Source organism: Indicator indicator, chromosome 2 (assembly GCF_027791375.1).
Source record: "Indicator indicator isolate 239-I01 chromosome 2, UM_Iind_1.1, whole genome shotgun sequence".
Taxonomy (NCBI): domain Eukaryota; kingdom Metazoa; phylum Chordata; class Aves; order Piciformes; family Indicatoridae; genus Indicator; species Indicator indicator.
The window spans coordinates 27,445,361-27,469,435 of NC_072011.1; the positions used below are offsets into that span (position 1 = coordinate 27,445,361).

A 24,075-nucleotide genomic window follows, 5' to 3' on the forward strand; every position below is an offset into this window, starting at 1 on the left:
AGACAAGATTTTATATCTGTCCTAGTTAAACCCTGACAGAATTAATTTGACTCTACATGCATTTGAAGTTTACTTATGAGTCTTGCATATTTTAGACATATGAGAAAGAAATTAAAAAAAAAAAAAGAAAAAATGTAAATTGCCTCTTAAATTGGTTGGTCTTCATTTCTTTTCACAAAAACAAAACACAAAGCAATAGAAGCATCTCTTATTTGTTTCACCTTTAACTAAAGAGGTTTAATATTCTTCCCATCTCCTCATAACTTTCTCTACATTCCTCTAATAAATTTTCCACCAACTATTCAGTCTCAACAACTCTGTTTCACACTTTTTCAAAGATGAAATGGCTGGAAATGAATGGTATGTTACAAATGTGAAAAATCAGCACAGTGGCACAGCTCTGCTGTTATTCACTTCCCCCTGCCTGCAGTGTCTCCTATAATCTTCACAAGCAGAAAGAGGATTGATGCTGCAAAGCCTGGAGCTTGCACGGCCTATAGGTACACACAGTGGAACAGTAGTTGGCACAAGAAAGCTGCACTGTCAAGCATTTTGAAAGATACTTCTAGGAATAACTACACTAGCAAAATTTTCCAAAAATATTTTTCTATTCATCTTCAGTGATTTTGTGACATTTTGTGGATGCACGAAAAGTGTAAATGAAGAACGGCACTGACAACATACAAGTTCTTTGCTCAGATAAACCTTCTCATCACCTTTGCTATCATAGTCTCACATCATGTAGCATGGTTATACTGTTATAATTCCAGGAATTTTAGCAGTGGATCCTAACTTACAGTCAAACAAATGCTATGAAATAAACAGTCACCTGAAAACAATGTGTGAATTTCTACAAGGTGTTTTTCTGTCAGGGGTGGCAATGGATCCAGAATTTTAAAAGCAACAAGACAGCAGAAGCACTATCCATGCTAGATGATTCTGAAGTTATACACACAACACACAGTTGAACCAAAATCAGGAAGAGAGCAATAAAACAAGCTGCAGCTTGTTTCAGGCAACTGAAAGATTTGTTTGATTAAGGATTACCTACTGCAGGACTCCACTTGCACTGAAAACCAAAGAAAATAGTAACCTTCAGCCATATTTTATATATTTTCAGCCATCCAATTAATTTATACAGAATTCCGTACTGTGCTTATCTTTTAAAATTTTTGTATCGACATCTCCCATTACAGAGCAAATATGCCAAGTTTTCATGTGAGAGACTAGTTCATCTATGGCCATGACATTACAGGAGAAATTTTGCCTCTCACATGTGCTTATCTCTAAAATTAAGAAACAGGATTTTGAAATTTATATAGATTAGTAACAAATGCACCAAATTTGAATGGAGGGAACAGGGAAGTCATCTGTACATTGTGTACTTATCCAAGTTGCAGGATGCTTTACTTGCAAGATGATTAGCAGGAACTACCATGGTTTTGACCCATATAGCAGATTATGTGTTCAGGCTAAGGTCACTCAATTTTAACATAATCAGAAATAAACTTCAGCTAGCTCAGTGCGATACAGCATCACATTTTAAAGGAAAGCACCATACCAGAATAGTACAATCAAATGGTTAAAGAAGGAAAGATCACATACTGTAATAGAGAAGGATGCCAAAACTACAGGAGGTTTGAGTCATAATTAACACAAAAGGCCCACAATGGAGATTTGTGCTTTTCATGGCTTAGTGAAATAATTTCTGTACTGTATTGAGTCCCTCCATTCACTGACCTAACAGATAATTGGATATGGAGAAAGAGCTGATGTGTGTTGAAAGAAGCAATTCTGGAAGAAACTTTGTGAGTTAACAGCAGAATCAGCAACTAAAATCATTTGCTAAAACAACTTCTGACGAACATTGCCATGAACTTTCACTCAGTTGTGCAAAATAACCAGGATTTGGCTAAAGCTTATTTTCTTGAAAGGAATTCAGTTCTGACCTGAAAGTTGCAAAACAAGTTTCAAGAAGCTGCAGTTTGTTACACTGCTCAGCTATTCACACTTCCAAAAATCTGGCAGTGGTTTCTAGATTCGTTTTCAGCCACTGGTCCTAGGGAGAGGGCACCAGTTTAAGCTCCAGTTGTAGATTCTTGCACCAGCTTTGTGACAGCCATAATTTCTCAGCTACTGGCAAATGTGATTCACCAAACTGCCTGCAAACATTTTAAAAATCATTATTATTATTATATTTTAAATTATAAGAGCTAGTGTGAAATTCAATTGGTATTCAAATAAACAGAAAGCAAACCACACCCCAAAACGACTGAAGAGCTATTCAAGTTTGCCCATGATTCATTCTTAACTGATAAAAATCCAAACAAGGCAGACCTCTACTGCTGGATGAAGTTACTGCAAGCTTAATAAGCTTACTCATTAGACCAAAATCATTTCATTGCTCTAGTTACAGGTGTTAGCTATGCACTGTGACTCAAAGTTCTTGTTGCAGAATAGTGGAATGATACTTCTTGGGGGCAGAGGTAGCCATGCACAAGGAAATGAGATAAGGAGTCCCTCCCCACTAATGCATTTCTTCTCAAAGAAATCTGATGAAAACAAACATGCTCAGAACCTCACAATGAGATACCCTTCATGGTACTGCTGTTGCTGCTTAAAACAATGTGCTGTAGATCCAAGCAACATATTTAGAAGATGAAATAGCTGTAATTAAGAAATTTCAGAAGAGCATGTTGAATGTCTATACCACAGATATCAAATTGCCTCATTGTAGCCCTGCTTTACGCTGACTTGAACTGAGCTCTATGGTGCTAGGACTGAACAGGTCACTCGGTCAGGTACAACATCCCAAACAGCATTCTGACTCTGTCAAAGTTAAACTGACAACTATGCCCAGGTTACCTAGTGCCAGTCTCCCTGTCAGATCCCAGATTCCACAGTTACTGTGGTCTGCAACTCTGCTTTATCACTGGGTTGGTGTACATACTGGGGGTTGTCCTGCTGGAAAGCAGGCCCATGGAGAAAGACTCAGAGTCCTAGTGGACAGCAAGTTATCTATGGGACAGCAACGTGCCTTGTGGCAAAGAGGGCCAATGGAATCCTGGGGTGCATCAAGAGAAGTGTGTCCAGCAGGTCTAGGGAGGAGAATTCTCCCCTTCTACACCGCCCTGGTGAGATCACATCTGGAATACTGAAAGACTGAGAGAACTGGGGCTGCTTAGTCTTGAGAGAAGACTGGGGGTGGCGGGGGAGGGGGAATCTTATTAAAGTCTGCAAATATCTGAGGGGTGGCTGTCAAGAGGAAGGTGCTAGTCTCTTTTTGGTGGTGCTCTGTAACAGGACAAGGAACAATGGATGCAAGCTGGAACACAGGAGATTCCACCTCAACAGCCCAGATAGGCTGTGGGGTCTCCTTCTCTGGAGACTTTTAAAACCCACCTGGATGTGTTTCTGTGTGGCCTGTCCTAGCTGATCCTGCTTTGGCAGGGAGATTGGACTAGATGATCTCTAGAGGTCCCTTCCGTCCCTTAACCTTCTGTGATTCTATGATTTTCCCAACACTGTACAAGAGTTGACAACAATGTAGTTATCTGGTTAAAAAACAACTGTCACTTCCCTTGCACCTTCTATTCAAACAGCAGACTATGATTTAAGTAGAAACGCAGAATGAATCTCTTGTAGATTCATATAATTCTTTTGGTTGGAAGTGATCTTTAAGAGCAAATCCAACCACTACCTAACTCTACCAAGATGGTGCTAAACCATGTCATTTAGCAGCACATCTATACATCTTTTAAACAATTCCAGGGATGGGGATTCAACCACCTCCCTGGGGAACCTGTCCCAGAGAAAAGGTTATCCAATCTAAACCTTCCCTGCTTCAGTCTGAGGCCGTTTCCTCTCATCACTTGTTGCTAGAGAAGAGAGACTCACCTCTATCTGATTACTACCTCCTTTCAAGTGGAACAACAAGGTCTTCCTTCAGCTTCCTTTTCTCCAAACTAAACAACCCGAGGCCCCTCAGCTGTTTCTCATAAGACTTTTTATCCAGGCCCTTCACCAGCTTCGTTGCCCTTCTCTGGACCTGCTCCAGGACCTCAGTGTCTTTCTTGAAGTGAGGAGCTCAAAAAAGAACATAAGAACCTCAGTTTCCAAAATATTGGGTTCTGCTGTCTGCTAGAAAAATAGGTGGAGGCATAAAACTACGTTGCTTGATATCTGAACTGATAACTTGTTAACTATCAAAAGTTCTGCAACATCATGTTTTCCAACCAGAATTGTTCTGTGATTCTATGATCCTAAATTTCACCAACCTTTGCAGGAGCATCAGAAGCTGACTGTGGCGCTTTACCGAATCTACACTAGGTGTCAGCCTTGCCCGCGGCTCGACCAGCCCGGGCACAAAACCTGTTGCTGAAGTGTTCCTGAAGCGCTTTGTTCATCCCGGACAAACAGGGCTCATGTTGGCATAGCACTCGATTAACATGAATGAAAAATGCATTTTCTTATCATAGGCAAACACTAAGAAATGTCATATTTTGTCTTTAAAATATATTCTCTCTCAAAGCTGAGCTAGTCTTTAACCAGATCAAAGAAAGGTAAAAAAAAACCCAGGTCACCAGGTAACTGCAGTAAGTGCAGCCTGGTTTCTGTATGGAAACAAAGAAGCTGTCAGACTTCTGTACTGATTTTGGGGAACGTCATTTCCCAGAAATAAAGGTAAGTCAAAGCTGTTCTGCAGGAAGCAGACCAATTCTTAACAGATTTACAACTATTGTCCCTCAGACTCCTTTCTTCTTGCCTTTTTGGACAGAGACATAGCACAGAGATTTCCCAGTCTGCTTGTCTTGTTCATTGCTGGCTTGTGGACATGTACATTTTTGCTTTTTCTTCCCTTGCTCATCTGCCGATTTTCTCAGAACCTCTGAAAGATGAAGCCTAAGTGCCTAGCCCTCTTTCAAGTCTGACTGAAGCTGTCCATGGTATGCAAATGCTACTGCTGGGAGTGTACTATCAGAGCAATTCCAAGTGTTGCTTCCCTAAGAACAGGCTAAAGATCAAATCAGATCTATCAGCCTTGGCATCCTTCAGCAACAAACTGCTGCGTAATTGCTTGCTTCCAGGTCGTGCAGCCCTCAGAGTATGGGAGATTTCGGTACAACTGTTTGAAACGAGAAGTATCTTTTTCCCCATGGCAACAGATTGTGGGCACATCCACACTGCAGCTAGAAGATGTGTCGCAGTGTAGCTAGTTCAAGAAAATGTAACAATACATCCAAGGTAGTATCAGTTGGAGTCTTCAGGCACTGAGTGCACACTCATTAGCTAAAGCTCACGCTGCCATCCCTTAGCTGTTCCTGGTACTGAGATCTTCTATCCCAAAATTGCAAAAAGATCACAATCAGCTAGAAAGCAACACCTGGTAAGAAGTTTACATCAAGTGATCTAAAATAATTACTGTGTATTTTACAAAAGCATAGTGTATTAAGATAATAGACACAAGGTGTACGTTGTTGAGGGTTGTAGTCTGTGGCACAGGGTCTAGTAGGAGGTTCATAACAAGTGACATTCCCCAGGAGTCAGTACTGGGTTCGGTCTTGTTCAATATATCCATTGACAACCTGGATGAAGGGATAGAGTGTACCCTCGGCAAGTTTGCTGATGACACAAAACTGGCAGCATGTGGCTAACACACCAGAGGGCTGTGCTGCCATACAGCATGATCTGGACTGGGTGGAGAGTTGGGCAGAGACTAACCCTATCAGTTTCAAAAATGGCAAGTGTAGGGTGCTGCACCTAGGGAGGAATAACCCCATGTATCAGTACAGGTTAGATGCTGACCTGCTGGAAAGCAGCTCTGTGGAAAAAGACCTGGAAGTCGTGGTGGACAAGAGAATGACCATGTGCCAGCAACATGCCTTTGTGGCCAAGAAGGCCAACGATATCCTAGTATGCATCAAGAATAGTGTGTCCAGCAGGTTGATGGAGGTACTCCTCCCCCTCTACTCTGCTGTGGTGAGGCCACATCTGGAGTACTGTGCCCAGTTCTGGGCTCCCCAGTTCAAGAAGCATAAGGAACTGATTGAAAGGGTACAGCAAAGCACACAAAGCGGGTTAGGGGAATAGAACAGCTCTCTTTTGAAGAAAGGCTGAGGGACTTGAAGCTTTTCAGCTTAGATAACACTAAAGTGGGATCTTATCAGTGCTTAAAAGGTGGGTGTCAGGAGGATGGGGCCAGTCTTTTTTCATAGGTGTGCAATGACAGAACAAAAGGTTATAGGCACAAACTTGAACATTGAAAGTTTTACCTAAACACAAGGAGGAACTTCTTTACTTTGAGGATGGTAGAGCACCATGGGAATAGGTTGCCCAGATAATTGGTGGAGTCTCCATCTCCAGAGTCATTCAAAACTCTCCTGGACCCTGTCTGGTGCAACTTGCACTAGGCAAACCTGCTTTGATAGGGGGATTGGACTAGGTGATCTGCAGAGGTCCCTTCCAATCCCTATAATTCTGTGAATTTTTGTCGTCCCTCTCAAAAAATAAACCAAAACCAACCAGAAAAACCACAACAAAACCAGAGTCACTTAAAATGTTTTTGACTAACACAAGCACAGAACAAGAGAGGCAACACTTCCCATACCACAGATGGAGGTACCCAGCAGACTTTCTGCTTCAGTTAGCCACTTTTCATATGGATATTTCCAGGTATAATGTTATACTAAAATGCTCACTGGCCTGCGTAAGAACATCTCCAAATCTATCTCATTAGGCTGGTATTCAAAACTCTAAATAAAATTTCTGCTTTGCTTAAGCAAAATTCACATCAACCCATTACAACACTTAAGACTGATGGCCCTGTGAAATTTCATGTCATGCCACAAGAACAGATGATGCAAATTATTTTAATTCAATTTCTCTCATGACCACACAAACCTCTTGGATTTAGGCTACTTTTATGTTTAAGCTCCCATGGTCCTACACTTCAAATCAGTCAGAAGATCAGAGGAAAAAAAACAACCAAAGAAGCAAACCCAAACAAAACCACCACCCCAGTCCTCCCACTCCCCCCCCCCCCAAAAAAAAAAACAAACAACCAAAACAAAATGAACAAAGAAAGAAAAGCAACAACCAAACTAAAAAAGGGGGAAAAAAACAAACCAAACCAAACAAAAACCCCCCAACCAAAACCCACAAAAACAACTGGATGCATCAAAACACCTCTGTATACAGCTGTTGCCATTTTCAGTCACTATTTCTGCTAATTCACACAGGCTAAACAGCATGCTATCGGCAAAGAGCACTCAACCGCTGTAAGGTAGCCTCTGAAAGATCATGGAACAGATCCTCCTAAACTATGTTAAGGCACATGAAGGACAGGGTGACGATGTGAGACATCCAGAATGGCCTTGGTATCACCAAGGGCAAGTCCTGCCTGACCAATCAAGGGGTATTCTGTAATGGAATCAGACATCAGTGGACAAGGAAAGAACTATAGATATCATTTATCCAGACATCTGTAAAGCCTTTGACTCTGCCCCCCACAATATTTTTCTCTCTAAACTGGAGAATTTGATGAGTGGACTGTTCAATGGATAAGCAATTTGTTGGATGGTCACATTCAGAGGGTAGTGGTCAACAGTTTGATGTCCAGATGGAGATCAAATGCTGTTCTAAGGAGTCCATATTGGGACAAGCATTGTTTAATATCTTCTGTGTCATAGATGGCGGGATCAAATGCACTCTCAGGTTCAACAAGGCCTAGTGCAAAGTCCTGCATGTGGGTCACAACAATCCTCATTATCAGTGCAGGCTGGGGGATGATGCAATAGAGAGCAGCCCTGAGTAAAAAGAGAAGCTTCACCAATACTAAATTATTTAAGTCACTAGACAGTAATATTGGTTTTGTCTACTTGTTGTCCATAAATACACTTGCAATGCACTCTTAAAAGCCACTAAGATACTAATAGAAATACAATGAAGTAGTTGTAATGCCTTGAAAGCAATAAAGTTGTGTAGTTGTACTGCTTGGGGGTGTGGTTTATTGGTGGACTTTGCAGCATTAGGTTTATGCTTGGATTTCCTCTTAAAGGTCCATTACCAACCTAAGTGATTCTATGATCCTGTGTAGGAATATTCAGGGAACAGGTATCACACATATGCCACTACCAAAAGGAAAAAAAAAAAAACCACACCACCACCAACAAAAATATGGAAAGTATTCCTGTTTTTTAAACCTACTTCAACTCATTCTACAGTAGCCAGGAATCTTCAACTCCAGCCACAGGCGGTGCGAGTTACTGGTCAGACAGTTTCCAAGAAAATTTCTTGTGCCTCTCCCCTTACACCACTTTCCATGAACCACTACAGTTTCAGCACCAGATCTGGCAAACTGGTGAAGTCACAGTTTCAAACATGTAGCAAGCACATTCTCTAGACACTCTGGTGCAAAGATAAAAACATTTTACAGGCAAGAGAAGCAATGGGTTGCCATGCCAACCTACTCCATATGCATAGTAGAGCCCAGGGTACAATTATGTAATTAGCATCTCTACTACTAGAAAAGTTAAAGATAAAAAACTCAGATCCCTGAGTTGCCAGTCTAAACTAAATGCATATTTCAGGCGTTTCAAAGAAATTCAGGTCAAATTTTCTCCCAAAGCTGATTGGATAAGTTAGACTGCTTTAAGATAATTGTTTACAGAAAAACTGATAGAACCTGCTAGAAAATAAAAAAATAAGGAAGAATTATTCCCTACTGATCTAATCAATAACAACAGTGAATAATTAGCAAGTTAAGAGATAAATAGCATTCTATATAAAATATGAACTTAAAATTTATTTTCTCCCAGTTCAGACATTCTAACTAATCTTATATTCTTTGCCACAGCTACAAGTTTAAAATATTCAGATTGTTAAAGCTACATTTATGAAAACATTTATTGCAGAACTAAAGAGTTAGGGAAGTCTAAGTGAGGATCCAAGAGTCACAATGTTAGAGACTCCGGGCTGATCTCATGTGCATGAGAATTGTTTACCTGTCTGAAAAGATAAATCTCTATTTCAAATCCAAGAAAATTACATGATTCCAGAGGCAGGAGCTCAATTTACATTTCACATCACTATTCCATTAACAGGATTGCATAAACTTCACCTAGATAGCAAAGCCTTCAGGGTTTTTAAATACCACAATGAGTACAAAGCAAACAAAAGACTGTTTTTCATTTGCACACTAAGTATATCCCTAAGACTAATGTCTTTGGCATTTTTAAATTATCAAATATTAATTTTACATAGTTACTTCAAGGCTGACAATATGTACACCAAATATCTCACCCACCCTCTAATTATTTATTCGAAGTTGGCTCTGAAAACCAAAAAGGTGTGCAAGCCTGCCAGCTACACACAACATGACAAGCCATATCTCAGGAAAATGATTCAGTAAGTTCAAAATGTTTTACACATTTAATTAAGCCTTACATTAACTCCAGCTGGCAAGCAGGAGTATGAGTCATGGAAGTGAGATCACATGAGCAAACTTGAAGTAACATAAAAACTTAAATGCTTACTCCTGGAGCTGAACAATTGCTTACTAAACCCAGAATCCAAGAGGAAACATCCTGCTCCACAGGCAAGTATACTGTCAATAGGAAGCAAAGGAAAAAAGAGATCTGTTGTAAATTGAAGCACAGATACTACACTGACCGGTACTAGCAGAGGCATTACCGTCAGGCCTCCTAATCCTCAGTGTCCTCCCTTTGGTGTCTTCTACAAAACTATGTCCAAGAAGGGAGGACACATTAAGGCCAAAGATTACCGAGAAGAGGTAGTACTACTGTCATTATTACAATTTCTGTGTCATCATTGTGCACATCACCACAGTATCTCAGTTGTTACCATACCTACTGTTATTTGTGACCCTCTTCTACATACTATAACACACTGCATTCCTCTTTATGTAAGAAGAATATACCATAAGATGCAATATGGAGATACTAGTAGAAGATCAAATTTGTACAACATAGTCCTGGTCCTAACATTAAAAAACATATAATGCAAATATGTCCATTCTCCTGTTGTTCAGGAGTTGCCCATTCCCACTGCTGTCGACAATCAGCTCAAGTAAATAAGGACACAGAGAAATGATGTCTGACATCTGTGATTGTATTAGTTTGGGTTAAATTAACAAGGTGGGAATTATAAAATATAGTTATTTTTATTTTCCCAAACCCCCACCCCAAAACTATGTACAAAACTGATAGAATTATTTATAGGTTCTATTCAGTCGTGAATTCTTCCAGGATGCTTAATGGCAATTTTGACACAATTTAGAGAGTTCAGAGACTGAAAAAAGCTATGACAAACAGCTTCACCCTCTTATAAACCAAAAGCCAACCAATAACCCTTAGGAAGATTTGGAGATGATCTCTAGCTCACTCTCTCTGTTGACAGGCTCCAGAAACTGTCGGTTTGTTATCCAACTCGAGGTTCAGGCTTTATCCCAGGGCTCTGGACCAGCCACTCAAAGCAAGGCAGGACACTCGAGACGACAAGGCTTGAAGTGAGGCGAGGCTTCAGCAGATTTGAGCAAGGCTTGAGCACGGCAGGTTTGAGCAAGGCTTGAGCAAGGCTTGAGCAAGGCGTGAGCACACCTTCAGCAAGCAACAGCAAGGCAGATCTGAGTGAGGCAGATCTGAGCAAGGCCCCTAGGCTCCCTAGTCACTTGCATATATACAAAATGCCAGAGGTCACTTGGTCCAGTGGGGCACTAAAGCTGACAGGTAGCCGCCCAATAGAAAGTGTTCTGCCAGGCTATGACCATAAAAGGCAGAGGCCAGGACCTCGTATCCAGGGGAGCTTATATGCTCTGACCCCAGATGGGCATCTTGTTTACCAGGCAGGCAAGGTCCTGTCCCCTCTGTTCCTTTTCCCACATTGCCCTGTTATTTTGGCAGGAAGGAGGGGAGAGAAAGGACCTGTCTAGACATCTTGAGGCCTGTCTGGATTTGTACTGGGCCATGTCATGGCCTACCACCACAGTGATCCCACAAGACCACAGAACAATGTGCAACAGATGTTTAGCTTAGAAGGATCCATAAAACATCCATAGTGTACTGAGCTACAAAAAACACTTCCTGTCACATCCTAGAAAATTTGACAGCAATAGCCATTTAAAAACACATATATGTACAACTAGTTTGTTGCAAGGAAACAGAAGTAAAGTAGTCATTGTCCTTCAAGCTCTCTCACAATTTGAAACATACAAAGTAGTTTACAATGAAGTTGCTGTGTACATTCTTTACCACCATTGTGCTGATCTGCAGGATGGCCAGCTTTCCATATTGACAAGGAGGCCCTGAGATCAAACATCATAAAAATGCAAACTCAAGTTGCTACTTGAACCATACTCAATTACAAGGTTAGCACAGTAAAGGCAATGTTCACACCTGTTGCTAGTGTAGAGCACCAGCCACTATATCATTTACATGGTATCCAAACACGGTTCCAACATCTTCTCACTGTATTCGTTTCCACCACACAACTAGGAGTGTAGCTCCATTTCATACAACTGTCCTGAAGACTGAATGACAACCCTCTTCCACTGTCACCACAGCAGAGAGAGCAGCCTTGTTTACTTGAGACCAGCATGATTTTAGCTACCGGATGACAACCTTCAGAGCCAAAGCTTTTCTCCTTCTCTCTTAAAACACACACACACACACGCCATAAATGTGACCTTCACCCAAAGACTCGTAATCTACAGCTGTTGTCATTTCAATCAGCTCAAAGCTGCACAACTTACGGCACATGTCCTGCAGTACAAAGACAAGATATGATTAAAAGTCCCCATTACAGCAGTGGATTAGGTCTTTCACAGGCGTGCTTGGAGTTACTTTCTTTGTCAACTTGAAGATATTATGAAACATCCTAAGAGATGTTCTTAATGTCTTGCCCTTGTCAAAGAGAACTAGCACTAACTTTGCAGCTCATCAGAACAACATTTGTGGCAGAGGCTATACTGACTTTCATGACTTGTCCCACCAATGTACTTCAAGCTTCAGGCAGCCCCATTTGCTCTATAGAAAAGCTTAGTCCTTCAGCCATTCCCACACTGCTAATCTGAACGATGACAAACTCTTTGGCACAGCTATCGGTGCTGAGCTAGCAGATAGTAAACTCCTCATGCAACCCTAAAACAAGCCAGATTCAAACCAGCAAATAAGTGTAAGGCTATCACCTTGTCACATCTTCTCATTCACCTTTACATCCACCATAAGATTTTGTATGACATATGCATCAGGCCTGAATATCAAGTCATATTTATTTGTCGTTGTGCATTACTGCTTATTTGTTGGCTACTGGATTCAGATGCTTGAAGAATTTGATCACTTAGCTTGCTTCTGTAAACAGCTACACTCCACAAAGTGGAAAACACTATTCAGACCTCTAATCCACCTTAATCTCCCACTGACTCAATAAGACAGTCAACCACCAAAACATGTCAATATCCACCACAAGACTGTTTCTCATACATCGTTTCTTGAAGAAATTTCTGCTTGTGAAAGTAGAAACATGCTGTAGAGTTTCAGGGTCACTTTCTCCCCTTTCATGTGATAAAAGTTGTACAAGTACAAGTCTACAGTAATCCCACAAATTTAAAGGAAAAGTAGGGGAAAACTAGAGTACCCAGGTTAACAACATTATACATATCAGGACTAGGTATTCAGTTTTGAACTTGTCCAAGTTGGCTGCTAACAGTGCAAGAGATAATTTACCTATCTGTGGAAAACCTAGATGCTTGAGCAGGAACTTCCAAACACACCTCTGTGTTAAACAAACTACCTAGGTCTGACCTTGCTTGGTACCCAAAGGGCCGAGGAAACAAGGCTACTTTGGGATTGCACTGCATGCTGACAAGCAGCACAGACTAAAGGACACTGCCCTAGGAAAACTTCCCTCTAGATAGATTCTGTTATCTCCACTTATGCAAACAGATCTGCAGCGCTGTTGTGTCCCTGCCCATGGCAGGGGATTTGGAACTAGATGATCCTTAAGGCCCCTTCCAACCCTAACAATTCTATGATTCTATGACAGACCTCACTCAGAGGCCCATTAAGTGTGGTCAGGAGCACTGCAGTTCAGAGGCTGAGAAGTGTTAGCCACCACCTTGCTCAAACTTCAATTTTAAGAACAGAAGTTAGCCCTTCTCCTTTTACTCTCCCCCATTTAAGAAGCCTCCCAAAATTACTTGAAAGAAGGTAAGACCAAGCATTTCAAAAGCATGCTTTTTAGCTAGCAGCATACATAAATATGTATACATGCACACCCCCACCCCCAATTGCCATGCCTTGCCTACTCAGCTGGTAGGGTGCTCAGAGTAGCTTTTAAGAATACAGTTGCAAGATTTCAAGCAAAGTGCTCTGCACCTTTAGCTAACTCTACTGTAGCCTGTAACAGCCCTCAGGCACACTGTGGGACGTGGAAATTCACAGGTACACTTCTGTGTAATTCAGAAACAGTTTTTAGATGGCACACATTCCGAGAAAGATCATTGATAGAACCAAGACACTATTTCTACAGTTTAATTCCTCTGTATCAACTCCATTTATAGGAAGGCGACTCACAACCTTTAATTTCCTTAGAAAAAGATTAATAAAGCAAATGGTGTTAAAACTGTTCTAATATGCATACTGCACAAGAAGTCTCTCAAGACTATTTCATAATAAAGTATTTTTTATATGAAAATGCAGATTTAAATTGAATATGCATGTTTATTAGCACATACCAGGAAGCAATCCACTCAACAGTCTCATGTAACAGCTTATTTTAGTAGTGCTGTATTGCTCATTGTTTTGTTAGAATATCTTATTCCATAAGAAGTAATATTCAATAGATGTGGATTACTTTCTTACCCCAGTTGAAAACTGAGAATTGGAATAAAAAGGTAACAACTTTTAGATTAGTGTATCTGGAGAACTCCCCCAGTTCCTGATTACTGGAGGTGAAAACTGTGATTGTTACCATGATCAGGCTATTTGTGTGCCTAAATATGACTAAAATTTAAAACTCAAGGCACCATGAGTAGCACAAGATATCAATGAAAGGGACAGTCAGTAATTCAACCATCCATCACACACATGACCTTCAGCTAGTACATACTATGCTTTCCCTCTCCTTTTCTTTTGAAATTTTGGTAACATAAAGGGGATGACCTAGAAAAAGGAATCCTAAACCAGATTAAAGTAACCTAATAATCACTTTAATTACCAACTTCACACAAATATAACAATTGGAAAAGGGAGAAAATAACTATAAAGAAAAGACAAAATAGCAATCAGGAAATCCAAGTCCATTTGGGATGAGACTGTCCTAAGCAGGGTGAGAATTTGGCATTTACTAAGCTACTCACACATCCAGAATGAAAATATTTTGAAAACTTAAGGTTTTAACTTCATATAATTACAAAGCAATCATTTGCTCATAATACCTACACTTCAGGAAACTTGAGTATGCAAGAAATTCAATGTAGATGCTGGATTAAAGCTTTGAACTATTAGGAACTTGCAGTTAGCTTCACATAGGCAATACTGTAAAAATACCCACCTGCAACTGTAGACATCAGACGTTTGTGTTCAGCCCTGCACTTTTCTGGTGACAATGCAACCCTCTGTCTTCCTTTGACATATTTATACAAAACCAATTTCCTGTCCAACTCTGAGAAATAACTGGACAAATGAGACAAAACGTCTGATAGTTTTAGAGCATCCAAGTGCTCAAGTGGTAACTGGCCTTCCTCCTTAATTTCCAAATATTTTATTGCTGCTCTAAGTATTTCACACACCAATGCAATTTTCAACATAATTTTTGTGAAGCCCTGAGTGTAATAAACATGCATATGTATCAATCTGGTGTCTATAAACTTGCAGAAGTTCTCAGTTTGACTCACTTGTTCAAACGCAACCAGACCAAAGCTTCATTTCTAGTCAAGACTGGAAACCGGTTGGGTCTTGGATAAAATAAATTGCACCCTGGAGCATGTAACTGCTTAGAAGCTTGATTCTTGCCATCTACAATGACAACACGATTTTTTTTGTGTATGTATGTGTAACTGTGCCCACGTAAGAATATACATTTAGTAATAGACAGTAGAGCTACCTTCCAATGTTTCCTATCAAATCTTTGGAAGAAGGTAAAGGAAGGCTTTTTCTTCCAAAACAGCTTCTTTGTTATGTCATTTTTCCTTTGGGAAAAAAAGTTATTTATAAACCTTGGAAGCAGTGGGAAACAAAAGAAGAAGATTAAAAAGAAGAATTACCTCACCACAAACCACTACATTCTTCAGAGAGAACAAACCAGAGTAACCATGAAAACTACAGTAAGCCAAAGGGAAAAAAAAAAAGGAAACAATTGACTTTCAGCTCATTGTAATGAAGAAAAATGGATTTTATCACGCTAGAATTGCAACCATCTAATTGCTTCTTTCCTCTTAAAAAAAATACAGCTCTCTAGGAGGCACCATACTTATTACAGAAATAATTCATCCTTGGCGCCAGGGGTTGCCAAGTGACTCAGCTCTCCTGATGACACAATTCGCTCATACCCAGCACATTCTCTTGGGCACCAACTGCCAATACAGAACAAGATCACTTTCATGAGGAAACAGTTTTCCCCAGATGAACGTTCATTTGTCTTAAGTAATAACTCTCATTCAAAAATCAATCAGTCTAATTCTATGAAGTGTTTTAGATCTTGCATGTACTTTGTCAGAACTTCTTTTCCCCATTCAGCTCAGTAGTGATGGTTACAGTCCGGTCTGCAAAGTTTATTTTAAAAACATCTGAACGTATATTGCTGTGCATCCAAGTGCCTGCCTGAATAAAAATTTGGTTTGTTTCCTACTTGTTCTATCACTAAACGTTGCAAACTTGGAAAAATCCATCACATACAACCAAAAACCTGAACCAACAAGACACACACCCACTTCTCATACATTGTCCTTAAGCTCTACGGACTGTACTACCCCATTGTATCCTGGAATATTAGGAACAGAGGAAAGATCACTGCCACAGCAAAGTTCTGATTCAATAAATGCCCAACAAAATCATGGTCAACATATTTAAGAGGCATACATCAGTGGAAGAAACCATCAGCTGTTATCTAAAGTAAGGAAAGTGCTGCCACCAATTATAATTATCAGCTACTCTGCCAGCTATAAACCCATCATCTCCTCATATTAAGTTTCCATAGATACTGAAGCAAAGTTCATCTTTGGTTCTTAAAGACCAAAGTTTCTGAGAAAGAGGATCTGGCACTCTTCACAGTGCCACTCACAGTGCCACAGTGAGGGTGCCACTCACCACAGATCATCAAGAATCTTAGCAATGGCTGTAGAAAGCCAGAGGGGTTGGGAAACCCTGAACAAGGTTCACAGACTTTCAAAAGTTTTTTTTTGAATGCTGCTATCCTGTCTCTGACACATCTGAGCCACAACAGCACACTATCTGAAAACAGTAAGAGTAATTTTAAAAAGTAGCAGAGACAGCACAATAAAAACAGTTAGAAATCAGAGACTAACATTAAATGTTTTAAGTCTGAAATATTAGACAAACTGAAAGAATTTAACAACTTCTACACACTACTTTTCCCAAAACATTTGAAGTTTTCCATCTCTCAATTTGCTGAATGAGTTTTACTAGGGTGAAACAGGACAACTCTCCACAACCACCTTTATACAGGGACAGATCTAAACAGGTCTCTTTACAAGAGATGGCAGGGGGACCACCTGCAGTACATTTGGGTGAGGAGGCAGCAGTGCACAGGCAGAGGGGAAAGTGGCAGGGGGGATGCAGCAAGGGAAAAAGCTCTGGGCACCATTTCAGACCCAGGATAGGAGAGCTGCACACCTGAGCACTGCCTGGCTCATCTGTGGCTTGTGGGGATTTTTTTTTTTCTCTCTCTCTCCCTTTCTCTCTCCCCTAGATATATTGAGACCTTTGATCAACTGAAGCGTAAGATAGACGAGAAAGTTCAGCAGAAACTACTGAAAAGAAAAAAAGACAACCATCACCTATCCACTTTTGCAACAAAGCAACTCTTTGAATGGCAAGCCAGAATGTTTTGACCTGCCTTAGCATAGCTGCCTTTTTTTTTTATTTTATTTTTTTTAATATCAAAGAAATGAAGAGATATACCAGCAATTCTAGTAGTTGTGTACACTGGTTAAGCTGTGTTGAGATAATCCTAGTGATGATCACAACAGCCTGGAAACATTCTCCATTGTCTCTCTAATTGAATACTTCTTGAGCACCTTTGAAAGAAGCTGTTAGTGCCTGTTCAGCATTACAGCAGCACAGATATGCCTCAACGCTGTTTGTGGTAGGTACCTACTACAGACAACCTGACCAGGAAGAAGTAGAGACCTGCTTCAGACAACTGGAACATAAGGTGTGTGTGCAGGCCCTGATCCTCAAAGGATCCACTTTATCCACTCCGGTATCTTCTGAAAATTCACAAACAATCCAGATCTCTGTGTGGATGGATGCGCTTCCTTACACAGGTGATAAAGAAGCCAGTGAGGGAATTCGTTCTTCTGGACCTGATCCTTGCAAATAGGGAAGAACTAATCAGGAATGTGAAGTTCAAGGACAGTCTTTGTTGCAGGAGGAGCTGAAGATCCCAAAGGAAGAACAAAGTAAAAGTAAAAAGCAGGATCACAACCCTGAATTTCAGTAGTGCAAACTTCATCTCCTCTTCAATCACCTGTTTGGATTAATCCCATGGAAGATGATGCTGGAAAGAAGAGGCCTAGGAGAGCTGGTTAATTTTCAAATGATCACCTCCTCCAAGATCAGAATTTGGCCACCTTGACCAATAGGAAGTCACGCAAAGGCAGCAGGAGCCTGCATGAGTGAATGAAAAACCTCTGGCAAAACTCAGACATGAAACTGAAGTATATGAGATAAGGAACCACAGAGAGGTAACCAGGATAAATAAGGAGATCATTCAAGCATGTAATGATAGTATCAGGAAAGGCAAAGTCCATCTGCAGCTGCATCTGGCAAGAAATGTGGAGGGCAACAAGAAGGGCCGCTACAGGTATATCAACAACATCTTTGGTCCTGATGGTGAGTGAGGAAGGGAAGATGGTAAAAAAGAGATACAGAAAGGCCAAGATCCCTAGAGCCTTCTTTGCCTTGGTCTTTACTGGTAATACCAGGCCTTTGGCAATCCCAAGCCCCTGAAACAGATGGGAAAGAAAGACTCCTCCTTGATGGAAGAGGTTCAAGTTAAGGAACATTTAAACAAATTGGCAATAAATTTAAAATCTATGGGGTCTGAGAAGATATATCCATGAGTGCTAAGGGATCACCTGTCTGATGTCATTGTGAAGCCGCTTTTGATAGTCTAATGGCTCGCACAAATTAGGAGAGCCTTTTGAGATTTGGAAGAAAGGAAAACTTATCTCCTATCTTTAAGGAAGATCCAGTAATTGCAAGTTAGTCAAGCTCCACCTTGATTCCTGGAAAGGCAAGGAAGTAAATTCTTCTGGAAAGACTTCCCACATATATGAATGACAAGGAAATATTTGGAGTAGTCAACAATTTGTGAAGAGGAAAACTGTGCTTAAACAATCAGGCAGCCTTCCATGAATAGATGGCCACTTTGGTGGATAAGGGTAGCCCAGTGAGTGTTTTTATCTTAACTAAGGCTTTTGACGTTTTCTCCCATATTATCCCAGACAAACTGATAAAGTATTGACTAGCTATGTGGACAGTGAGATGGATCAAAAACTGAACTAACATATTCAGAGTTCTAGTCAGCACAAAGCCCAGCTGGATGCCAGTCACTAGTGGCATACCCCAGGTGTCACTGCTACATCAAATATTATTGATTATCTTCATTAATGAGTTGGATGATTGGACAGAGTACGCTCTGCAAGTTTGTAGATGTTACAGAACGAGGAGGAGTAGCTGATACACCAAAAAGATATTCCATCAAAAAAAAAAAAAAAAAAAGCCAATTTGCAAAAAAGAAACACTAGACATAAAAATTGTATCACACAAGTCTAAGCAAGGACTGACGCAGGAGTTTGAAGTTCTCTCTTAAGGAAATTCCCATCAGCTAATCCGCTGCTTGCCTTTGTGGCAGGACAAACAGGGTCCATGGCTTTGGGAGGACTTCTGAGGAAAAGGGATCCTGATGACAGCAACTCCAAGTAATCTGGGTAACAATTCTAGAGCAAAGCTGACACACAGTGCTGTAGAAGCAAGATGCGCCTTAGAAATGCTTGCTATATCCAGTCCCATTAATTTATGTTCCCAAGACATTTAAAGAACTTGTCCATCAACAGTAAGGTCGGATCTCAAACCAACAAGTGGTGCAGGTTTTATAAAGTGTTTTGCCACCATCTCATTTGTCCGTTCTATAGACAGCAGAGGAGAAACTGTAAGAGGCCAACATAGCCTACAGCAGGTCATAAAGAACATTCTTTGAGCAAGCACGACCCATTGCATCATGATTTAAATCAACCTTTAACATTTCCTGAAAAGAAAAAACAAAAACAAAAACAACAAAAATGACAAAAAACAGAGGCTATCTGTAAGAAAGTCACCAGAACAGTGGACTGTTATTTCCTGCAGTACCACTACAGTAAGATGCAAGCTTCATGGAAATAGAAACACACAGAAAACAGAAACACAGAAACATTCAGGTTGGAAAAGACCCTCAGGATCACCAAGTCCAACCGATAACGCCACTCTACAACGTCCACCCTTAAACCATACCCCCAAGCCCCACATCCAAATGACCCTTCAGCAATATCCTCAAAGATAATGGTATGAGCCCAGTTACCTGCACTTAATTTCAGCCCCAAGTGGTTTGAAGAGCAATTTAGTGTTGTCTTTGCAAGAAATGGAAAAGGAAGGAAAAAACACATTTGAAAGATGCATCCATATGACAGAGATCAAAACCAAGTCTTCTTCCTCCTTTCTAGCATTAGGGAGGATAAAACTGTTCCTTTAACATAGTGGAAAGTGAAAAAAAACATACCCTTGCACTGAAAACCAAACATCAAAAGTATTTGATATTTCAAGGAGTATGAGATGCTGGGAAACTTAGTGCATTCAAAGGTGGCTATTTAGATAAGTGTCTTTGCAGCCTCCTTCCATCCTGGAGTGAATCTGGTCTCTTTACCTTTTTGAGATCAGGTGATGCCTAACAATCTTTCAAGCAAACCTTGGTTTACTCTACACAAACCAGCAACACTTTGTAGTGACATCTGGGACTTTCAGCAGCCAGTTTTAGTCACATTTGCACTCAGCTCGTTATAATAGCGAATGCTGGCTTGTTCTCACCTGCTTTATCTTCACATCACCTTCTGTCTCTTTTATTGGGCATTTAAAAACATTTAAACACCAAGACAGGTTTGGATATTGGAGGAGAGGGGGCCAGCAGTGAGTGGCTTGGTTATTTGGTTTGGGATTGGGTTTTGGGGGGGGGGGGTTGTTTATTGTATTTTTAATTAGTACAATGCTACCAAAAAAAAACCCCAACCCTAAACAGACAAACAAAAAAACAAGAACAAAAACAAACCCACACCAAAACAAAAAACCGCTTAACTTGAAAGAAGTTTGCTCACTCTTGCTCTGGATGAAGAGCTAATCTAGTGGACAAACAGGAATTAATTCAATTTAATAGTATTTGAAGTTACTTCATCAGGTACAACTCACAATACACGAGCACTGATATGATGATAGCTTCTCTTTTTGAGGTCACTACAAAAATCTTCCCTGCAGGAAATCTGTATATCTTAGGAAGTTTTGTGTTCTTCCTTGGAAAACCGGCACAGGGATAGTATCAATAAATGAAATTCCTTAACCTCTATTTGAACAAGTCTGTTCTCCTTTTTTTCACTTGACCTTGTAATAAGAGACCAAAAATGGGTTGGTTTTGCATCTCCAGGGCTAGAACCATATGGAGAGCCAGTACCAGATACATTGTTGCCACAAAAGCAGAAGACTACATTATCATAACTTCCTAATATGTGTGATCCATGAATAAACAGATTTGTGATTTACCTCTTTGACAGCCTCTTCATCCAGAGCAGCATCTTCTACCACAGGCTGGTTAGAGAGGAAAAAAGAGACAAAAAAAGACTTATAAATGTATGTTAATGAGAAAGACAACGCTAAGCCAAGTTATATCATAAAATTCAGTCAGTTTACTTTTAGCCAGTTAAGTTACTCAAGTCACTCCACATTTATACTACTGTAGCAGGCATGTTCGGTTCTTAACATTTAATATTAACCTTTGAATCCACATGGACCTGCTCTCTCCAAGGTATATAACATGTAATGAGATACAGAAGAATGCAAGGGCACATTGGCACTATTAAAATTGCTGATGAATAGTCAAAACCATATTTGACACAGAAACTGCACAGGAGTGAAGAACACAAAATAATTACTCACAAATAAACTACGGAACTTGAAAAATATTTCTTCCTGACAAGAGAGAATATATGGCATACACAGGACCTAGTTTTCTAAACACTCAACTCCCATTTAAATATTGTCATTTAACAGGTGCTCAGCCAAAATATGCTAATGATGATGATGATGAATGCTTTGGGGAATAAGTAGAAAGATTACACAGAGTTTGGTCATGCAGCCCTTCCTCAGGAAAATATTCCCAAGGTTTGTATTTCACTGCCTCATCCATCCAGCTTGAGAAAGATTGAAAACTGCCTACCCACAAAAAGTTCTAGACCCAGCAAAAATCCCGGTTTTCTTGCTTGTCAGACACAACTGATGGCCTCCTGCGTCAACAGGTGGTAGTAGGATGCTGCTCCAATCTTCTATTATACAAATGTAACATAGAACATGCCCTCAATGCACTCTTCCTTTACAAGCAATTGATTTACTATAACTGTTGTCATTAATATGGGCAATTCATTCACCTGAGTCATGCACAGGAACTCAAATGACAATATTTTAAAAGGATTCTTGGCATGAAGTAAGGAGAGGAAAAAGAGGTCCATATGCATAAAAGAAAAAGAAACTGTCTCCCTCATCATCCAACTGTGAAAAGCTTCTGTGAAAAAGAACAACTTGCAGACAAACATGAAAATATTTTATCCCACACAGATTCAGAGCTCATAACAGCTCTCTTGGAGGAGTCCAATCACTAATGTTTAAGCTGCATCCAGCTCATTGAAGAGTAAATGTCACTGCTGTCTGAAAAGAAGATGGGTCCTCACGGACAATAGCGCACAAGAGACAAAATCAATTTCTATGCATCTTAACTAGATTTTAACAAACAGTACTTTAGGAATTCGATCCACAACACAATTTTAAAGGGTTATAAACTTTTCAATGTCATATTTTCAATGTGCTTAGAGAGAGTAATAAAGGGCCAATGTTGTTCTCATCTAAACTGCAAGTTTACGCCTGTAATTTCTTTAGTCTTTTGTAAACTTTTTGTAAGTGAAATCTGAGCAAGAGTGATAGAACAGTGTATCCATTGTAATGGTATTCTTAAAAGCAGAAGACTTAAAAACCCACATACCAACAGAAAAACACAAGACAAAAACCTTACTAACTAGCATTGTGACAGGTCTGTTACACTTGGTAAGGAGACCCACATGGTTTCTCCTGGAAGAAAGGTCTAGACAGTCCCCTACTAACACAAGAGGTGACAATAAAAGGCTGTTGTTCCCAAGCAATGGACGTTGGGTCTTAATGAAAGACTTTACCCTATGACACAGGGAAGTTTTTCATAGATATTGATAGCCCTCGTTAGCCCCAGAAAGACTCAGAAATTCATTCTGCCCATTGCTGTACAAAAGGATGATTCTTTTCACACAAGAGTCTTACACTGCAGATAGTGAAAACTCTACAGAAATAGTGAGCGTAACACAGCACCCTGCTAGTTATCACAGTGTTATGTTTCTAGTATGATCCTGAAAATGCTGTCTTGTGCTTAGAGGTAATAGCCTTGCTGTTAAAACGAGCTCAAGGAAGCTCAGAAATCCAAACAGAAGGGAGGACAATGGACCTCTATCCCAGCCCCAAATTAGTGATCTCTTCACGTTTAGATGTAAGCCTAAGCCCTACTCAGCCTGCTTTGCAGGTTTCCATCTGTTTTAGGAGCTCCTTCCCTTACAACCACCAGAAATCCCTGGAGGACGGTTCCGACCCCAGCTTCGCGCAGAGCTCACGGTAGAGCAAATCCTCTACCTCACTTGGAGGGGCACACGGCAAGGCACATTCCCGCACCTCTCTGCTCCAAACCACTCTGGGTGTGGGGCAACAGGTTCCCGAGCCGAGCCACTTTCCACGCTCTCAGTAGCGAGTGGAGTGGGCGAGGGCTACTTCTCGTACCCCATTTCACGAGGTTTGGGGCGACACCGAGCGGGAAAGGGTTGCTGGCAGCATCGCTGCGGCCGTCCGCATCCCCGCCGCCGCTCACCTCCGTCTCCATGGGTTCCACCTCTATCCCTTTCCATAGCTCCAGCAAGTGGGCGATCGGCATGCTGGACGATGTCTGCCAGAAGCCGGGATCAAGCAGGAGAAAAGCGGGGCCGCGGCCACCGAGGACAGCGGTAGAGGAGGGAGAAGGTGTCAGTCGGCGACAGGACACCCGACAGAATCTGGCCGGGACCCTCTGCCCGCTCGGCAATATGGCTCCCGCCCGCCAGTGGCCGCCGCGCTCCTGAGGGAGCCCGCAGGAGGAACGCGGGTGCGGCCACTCCGCAGACGCGGAGGCAGGACAAGGCAAGAAGGCAAGGCGGGGCAAGGCAAGAAGGTGGCAGCACCACAGCCCGCGACAGAGCTCCGCCGCCCTAACCCGTCCCTCTCGGGCGCCGCCGCCTTGGCTCGCTTTAATCGAGAGGGTAAAGTTGGTGCCGAGGATGCTGCAGCGACGGGCGCTGCCATGGCAACGGCAGGGCGGCCCCTCCGCCCCAGGGCCAGGGTCAGTGAGAGGGGCGGCTGCATCTCGAGGAACCCAGTGTGTACCCGGGAGGGAAGAAGCACGGCACGGCAGGGACTGGGAAGAGGAAATAATAACATAAACTGGCATTTTTATTCCCCTAATTCAAAACGTTGAAAT

At 41.2% G+C, this 24,075-nt stretch overlaps 1 protein-coding gene across 1 annotated transcript in view; it reads right to left on the minus strand.

The window, feature by feature from the left end:
- Positions 1-23,496, minus strand: part of RPS6KA2 (ribosomal protein S6 kinase A2) — a 291,646-nt gene extending 268,150 nt beyond the window's left edge. Inside the window, exons 1-2 of the mRNA XM_054399265.1 lie at positions 23,434-23,496; positions 21,042-21,086 (exon numbers count right to left, since the gene is read on the minus strand). Of these exons, the coding sequence (XP_054255240.1) occupies positions 21,042-21,086; positions 23,434-23,496 (108 nt within the window). The remainder of the gene's footprint in view (positions 1-21,041; positions 21,087-23,433) is intronic.
- Between the last annotated feature and the right edge of the window lie 579 nt (positions 23,497-24,075).